The 7,377-nt window shown below is 36.8% G+C and overlaps 1 protein-coding gene across 4 annotated transcripts in view; it reads right to left on the minus strand.

Moving 5' to 3' along the window:
• Window positions 1-6,319, minus strand: part of LOC128687105 (uncharacterized) — a 79,689-nt gene extending 73,370 nt beyond the window's left edge. The window contains exon 1 of one of the 4 annotated variants that reach the window (XM_070098398.1): window positions 4,191-6,075. In XM_070098398.1, the coding sequence (XP_069954499.1) occupies window positions 4,191-4,264 (74 nt within the window). In that variant the 5' untranslated portion in view covers window positions 4,265-6,075. Of the gene's footprint in view, window positions 1-3,942 lie in introns of all 4 variants that reach the window. The other 3 variants (XM_070098399.1, XM_070098397.1, XM_070098396.1) reach the window with 3 other exon arrangements.
• Between the last annotated feature and the right edge of the window lie 1,058 nt (window positions 6,320-7,377).

The raw sequence follows: 7,377 nt of genomic DNA on the forward strand, positions 1-7,377 counted from the left end.
TGACCTTCTGGGGATAACAATATAGTGAATATAGGAAAAATAAAGAAAACTTAAGTTTCTGGAGATCACAACATAGTGAATATATTTGAAGTTATTTATGACGCAAATTTAGATAATTTTCCCATAATACAGTCGAACCTAAAAATTTTAAAATTCTTCCCTCAGGGCACATTATATGTATTTTAAAAACTCAATTCCAAGCTTGGATCTGGTAGCTATATCTTGAATAATTCAAAATAAAACCAAGGTGTCCCATAGCTGGGTTGGCAGCGCACTCAGCTCAAACACTGAGGTCCGTGGTTCGATCTCCGGTACGGGTGGAAACATTAGGACTCGTTTCCTTAAGATACCTGCCGTTCCTATTCACCTAGCAGTAATTAGGTACCTAAGTGTTAATTAGCTGGTGTGGGTTGCATCCTGGGTACAAAACTGACCTAATTTGCCTGAAATGCTCTGCATAACAAGGGGCTTTCTATACAGTATATCACTGATGTCAGCTATGGTCAGTATACCTTGTACATGTACTTGTAGATATAAAAATTATTGTTATTAAAGTTTATTATTATTATTATGGTAATATTGGGAGAGCTAACACTAGAAACCTGATGCAAAATCAGGTCTGGGACCCAGTGGTGGACCTACATTTTTAGGGCCCTGAAGCTTGACCTGTTATGGGGCCCCTTCAAAACCAGCAATGAGGTCTGTTATCTTCTTCATTGGGGTTCTTCCATTAGAGATCACCACAATTTTGTTAAAAATCAATTAAATATCCTTAATTAGGTTTTCTCATTTATGGCGATCCTACATGATGCTTTAAGAACCTTTTAATTTTCATTTTATTTATTTTGTATTGAATTATTTTTTAAAAAACCCTTCTCATACAGTAGACCCAAAATTTTTAAGCAATGTGGACTATAGTAGTTTCTGGGGTCCCTCTCGGATTAGAGACCCTGAAGCTTAAGCTTCTGGCATCCCTCCAGGATTAGGGGCCCTCAAGCTCAAGCTTCTGGGGCCCCTCCAGGATTAGGGGCCCTGAAGCTTAAGCTTCAGGGCCCCAAATGAAAATAAGTAATTTTGTCTGACCTTTTTGGGTTATCTTGATGGGTAATTTATGCTATGATAATTGTATTTATGTGTACCTGTACCTAATAAACTTTTTACAATGGCTAAGATAATATTATATTACTCCGGCCATGAAGGGTAATACTAGAAATGAAAAATTATTTGATTTCCATAGATTTTATTGTTCAAGAGGTGAGAAATTCACCTTTGTTATATGTGTTATATATATATTATATAGTAGTAGTAGTAACAGTAGTAGTGGTTGTAATACTGGTAGTTGTTGTAATAGTAATTGTTTTGTTGTTGTAGTACTGGTAGTAGCTGTTGTTATTGTTGTAGTAGTTGTTGTTATTGTTGTTGTAGTAGTAGTTGTTATTATTGATGTTGTAGTACTGGTAGTAGCTGTTGTTGTTATTGTTGTTGTAGTACTGGTAGTAGCTGTTGTTGTTATTGTTGTAGTAGTAGTTGTTGTTATTGTTGTTGTAGTACTGGTAGTAGCTGTTGTTGTTATTGTTGTAGTAGTAGTTGTTGTTATTGTTGTTGTAGTACTGGTAGTAGCTGTTGTTGTTATTGTTGTAGTAGTAGTTGTTGTTATTGTTGTCTTAGTAGTTGTAGTACTGGTCGTAGTTGTAACAGTAGTAGCTGTTGTTGTTATTGTTGTAGTACTGGTAGTAGCTGTTGTTGTTGTTGTTGTAGTACTGGTAGTAGCTGTTGTTGTTATTGTTGTTGTAGTACTGGTAGTAGCTGTTGTTGTTATTGTTGTTGTAGTACTAGTAGTAGCTGTTGTTGTTATTGTTGTTGTACTGGTAGTAGCTATTATTGTTGTAGTAGTAGTTGTTATTGTTGTTGTAGTAGTAGCTGTTGTTATTGTTGTTGTAGTAGTAGTAGTAGTTGTTATTGTTGTTGTGGTACTGGTAGTAGCTGTTGTTGTTATTGTTGTAGTAGTAGTAGTAGTTGTTGTTATTGTTGTTGTGGTACTGGTAGTAGCTGTTGTTGTTATTGTTGTTGTAGTACTGGTAGTAGCTGTTGTTGTTATTGTTGTTGTAGTAGTAGTAGTAGTTGTTGTTATTGTTGTTGTCGTACTGGTAGTAGCTGTTGTTGTTATTGTTGTTGTAGTACTGGTAGTAGCTGTTGTTGTTATTGTTGTTGTAGTAGCAGTTGTTGTTGTTATTGTTGTTGTAGTACTGGTAGTAGCTGTTGTTATTGTTGTTGTTGTAGTAGCTGTTGTTATTGTTGTAGTAGTAGTTGTTATTGTTGTTGTAGTAGTAGCTGTTGTTGTTATTGTTGTTGTAGTAGCAGTTGTTGTTATTGTTGTTGTAGTACTGGTAGTAGCTGTTGTTGTTATTGTTGTTGTAGTAGCTGTTGTTATTGTTGTTGTAGTAGTAGCTGTTGTTGTTATTGTTGTTGTAGTAGTAGCTGTTGTTGTTATTGTTGTAGTAGTAGCTGTTGTTGTTATTGTTGTTGTAGTAGTAGTAGTACTGGTAGTAGTTGTAACAGTAGTAGCTGTTGTTGTTGTAATAGTACTAGTTGGTGTTGATATTGTTGTTATAGTAGTTGTAGTACTCGTAGTAATTGTTGTAATAGTAGTAGTTGTTGTTGTTGTTGTTGTTGTTACAGTAGCAGTAGTAGTTGTTGTAATAGAACTTGTTGTTCTTGTAGTACTGATAGCAGTAGTTGTTGTTGCTACAATAGTAGTAATAGTTGTTGTTGTTGCTACAGTAGTAGTAGTAATTGTTGTTGCTACAGTAGTAGTAGTTGTTGTTGTTGCTACAGTAGTAGTAATTGTTGTTGCTACAGTAGTAGTAGTAGTTGTTGTTGCTACAGTAGTAGTAATTGTTGTTGCTACAGTAGTAGTAGTTGTTGTTACAGTAGTAGTTCTTATTGTTGTTGTTACTACAGTATTAGTTGTTGTTATTGTTGTTTCAGTAGTAGTAGTTGTTGTTGTAGTTGTTGTAGGATGTAGTTAGCAGTAGTTGTAGTAGTAGTAGAAATAGTGGTAGTTGTTGTAAAAGTAGTAGTAGTTGTTGTTGCTACAGTAGTAGTAGTAATTGTTGTTGCTACAGTAGTAGTAGTAATTGTTGTTGCTACAGTAGTAGTAGTAGTAATTGTTGTTGCTACAGCAGTAGTAGTAATTGTTGTTGCTACAGCAGTAGTAGTAATTGTTGTTGCTACAATAGTAGTATTTTTTGTTGTTGCTACAGTAGTTGTTGTTATTGTTGTTACTACAGTATTAGTTGTTGTTGTTTCACTAGTAGTAGTTGTTGTTGTGGTTATTGTTGTTGTAGGAAGTAGTTAGCAGTAGTAGTAGTAGTAGTAGTTGTAGGTAATTGTAGTAGTAGTTGTAGAAATAGTGGTAGTTGTTGTAAGTAGTAATAGTAGTAGTTGTTGTAAATAGTAGTAGTAATAGTGGTAGTAGTGAACAGTAGTAGTAGTAGTGGTAGTTGTTGTAAACAGTAGTAGTTTGTAACAGTAACAATAGTAGTTGGTAATATAGTAGTAATTAGTAGGTCAGTAGTAGTGGTGGTAGTAATTAATAGTAGTAATAGATATAGATACATAATTTATAATAATAATAATAATTTATAATAAAAATTTATAATAACGTAAGGGCTAAACAGCGTCAATAATAATAATAATAATAATAATAATAATAATAATAATAATAATAATAATAATAATAATAATAATAATAATAATAACTAAGCGCTAAACCCATAAGGGTCAAACAGCGTAATAATAATAATAATAATAATAATAATAATAATAATAATAATAATAATAATAATAATAATAATAATAATAATCATAATAATAATAATAATAATAATAAAGCCAGGGTTCCTGATCCAAGAATTCAGAGCTACCTTCCTCATATCATACCTTTCCTTTTATTCAACCTGCCATTTCCCCAGGCACTGTACGAGCCCTACGGTTTTAGAGCTTCCCCATGATAATAATAGTAATAATAACAATAATAATAAAGATGCCTGGCCCAGGGTGTACATTTTTGAAACAAAAACACAGACAGCAACCGTCTCATTTTTCCCATAAAATACATTAATGGGGCGTCCTCGGACGTGCTAAAATTATATGGGTAAATTATGGGTGATTTTAAGTGGGTGATGTACCTGTAATGTGCTAAAATAAGGCAGAAGACAGCAGCCAGAGTAACGCCATGATGGAGAGGAACCACAACAAACATGGCCGACCACGGCAACTCGCGCTGTGATTGGTCGAGCTGGAGACACTATTGGCTCCTGATTGGTCAGTCAATCCCCAGCGGGAAATACAAAATTCCGAAATCAATATTTTTCTCGTTTTTTTTTTTTTATATATATGTATAATAGTTTCCATTGAGGTATTTTTGAGAAGCTGGACGTTTGGACACTCTAAAACACCGCGTTCGACGGTACGACAAAGCAATTCACCGCTAATTATAAAATATCTGGAAATTTTTACGTCCTATCCACATTTTGACTCCACCAGACGACAGAATTTTGATATATTTTTGAGAATAACTCAATAATATCTAACAGTTTAGTGATAATAAAATGCTTAAATGTTTACGAGATTGTTGATCTATGTTGTATTGTGTTTATCAGGTATATGGAGGTATTGTAAAACTTGTAAATTGACTCTAAAATATATTTTTTGTTGATGTGTGTCGGGGTAGGCCTAGTCAAGGCCTATTGTGACATTTGTAATTGATATATTACCTGCCCAGGAGGCACAACTGACTTTATTATTATGATTATTTTGTATATTAGTGTTATTATTATTGCTAGGTGAACAGGGACAGCAGGTGTAAGGTGACTAACACCCAGGTACCTACTTACTGTTAGGTGAACAAGGACAGCAGGTGTAAGGTGACTAACACCCAGGTACCTACTTACTGCTAGGTGAACAGGAACAGCAGTTTAAGGTGACTAACATCCAGGTACCTACTTACTGCTAGGTGAACAGGGACAGCAGGTGTAATGTGACTAACACCCAGATACTTACTTAATGCTAGGTGAACAAGGACAGCAGTTTAAGGTGACTAACACCCAGGTACCTACTTACTGCTAGATGAATAGCAACAGCAGTTTAAAGTGACTAACGCCCAGGTACCTACTTACTGCTAGGTGAACAGGAACAGCAGTTTAAGGTGACTAACACCCAGGTACCTACTTAGTGCTAGGTGAACAGGGATAGCAGGTGTAAAGTGACTAACACCCAAATACCTATTTACTGTATTTTCATTAAGCACTAAAGTCGCAAGGGTCATACTTACGAGAAATCAGACCCGATCCAAAAGGAGTGCAGATAGCTCCACTTCCTCGTACCAAGAGCCCATTAACATAAACATCCTCCGTTGTGAAAATAGTCCATTTAGAGCAATAATACAAATATAAATCTTAATTAAAAAAATCAAGTATTTTTTCACCACGTATTAACTACACAAAAATATTGTATAATTATTTATACATAGGATTATGAATGAACCAGAGATCTTGTCATAGGCTGACTTCAGGTGGCCCGGTGGCCTGGTGGTTAAAGCTCCCGCTTCACACACGGAGGGCCCGGGTTCGATTCCCGGCGGGTGGAAACATTTCGACACGTTTCCTTACACCTGTTGTCCTGTTCACCTAGCAGCAAATAGGTACCTGGGTGTTAGTCGACTGGTGTGGGTCGCATCCTGGGGGACAAGATTAAGGACCCCAATGGAAATAAGTTAGACAGTCCTCGATGACGCACTGACTTTCTTGGGTTATCCTGGGTGGCTAACCCTCCGGGGTTAAAAATCCGAACGAAATCTTCTTCTTCTTCTTCAGGTCCACATGACAATACATGAACCAGGGATCTTGTCATAGGATGACTTCAGGTCCATATGACAATACATGAACCAGGGATCTTGTCATAGGATGACTTCAGGTCCATATGACAATACATGAACCAGGGATCTTGTCAAAGGATGACTTCAGGTCCATAGGACAATAAAAGAACCAGGGATCTTGTCATAGGATGACTTCAGGTCCATATGACAATACATGAACCAGGGATCTTGTCATAGGATGACTTCAGGTCCATATGACAATACATGAACCAGGGATCTTGTCATAGGATGACTTCAGGTCCATATGACAATACATGAACCAGGGATCTTGTCATAGGATGACTTCAGGTCCATATGACAATACATGAACCAGGGATCTTGTCACAGGATGACTTCAGGTCCATATGACAATACATGAACCAGGGATCTTGTCATAGGATGACTTCAGGTCCATATGACAATACATGAACCAGGGATCTTGTCATAGGATGACTTCAGGTCCATATGACAATACATGAACCAGGGATCTTGTCATAGGATGACTTCAGGTCCATATGACAATACATGAACCAGGGATCTTGTCAAAGGATGACTTCAGGTCCATAGGACAATAAAAGAACCAGGGATCTTGTCATAGGATGACTTCAGGTCCATATGACAATACATGAACCAGGGATCTTGTCATAGGATGACTTCAGGTTCATATGACAATACATGAACCAGGGATCTTGTCATAGGATGACTTCAAGTCCATATGACAATACATGAACCAGGGATCTTGTCAAAGGATGACTTCAGGTCCATAGGACAATAAAAGAACCAGGGATCTTGTCATAGGATGACTTCAGGTCCATATGACAATACATGAACCAGGGATCTTGTCATAGGATGACTTCAGGTCCATATGACAATACATGAACCAGGGATCTTGTCATAGGATGACTTCAGGTCCATATGACAATACATGAACCAGGGATCTTGTCATAGGATGACTTCAGGTCCATATGACAATACATGAACCAGGGATCTTGTCATAGGATGACTTCAGGTCCATATGACAATACATGAACCAGGGATCTTGTCATAGGATGACTTCAGGTCCATATGACAATACATGAACCAGGGATCTTGTCATAGGATGACTTCAGGTCCATATGACAATACATGAACCAGGGATCTTGTCATAGGATGACTTCAGGTCCATATGACAATACATGAACCAGGGATCTTGTCATAGGATTACTTCAGGTCCATATGACAATACATGAACCAGGGATCTTGTCATAGGATGACTTCAGGTCCATATGACAATACATGAACCAGGGATCTTGTCATAGGATGACTTCAGGTCCATATGACAATACATGAACCAGGAATCTTGTCAAAGGATGACTTCAGGTCCATAGGACAATAAAAGAACCAGGGATCTTGTCATAGGATGACTTCAGGTCCATATGACAATACATGAACCAGGGATCTTGTCATAGGATGACTTCAGG

The sequence above is a fragment of the Cherax quadricarinatus genome, chromosome 62 (genome assembly GCF_038502225.1).
Source record: "Cherax quadricarinatus isolate ZL_2023a chromosome 62, ASM3850222v1, whole genome shotgun sequence".
Classification (NCBI taxonomy): Eukaryota; Metazoa; Arthropoda; class Malacostraca; order Decapoda; family Parastacidae; genus Cherax; species Cherax quadricarinatus.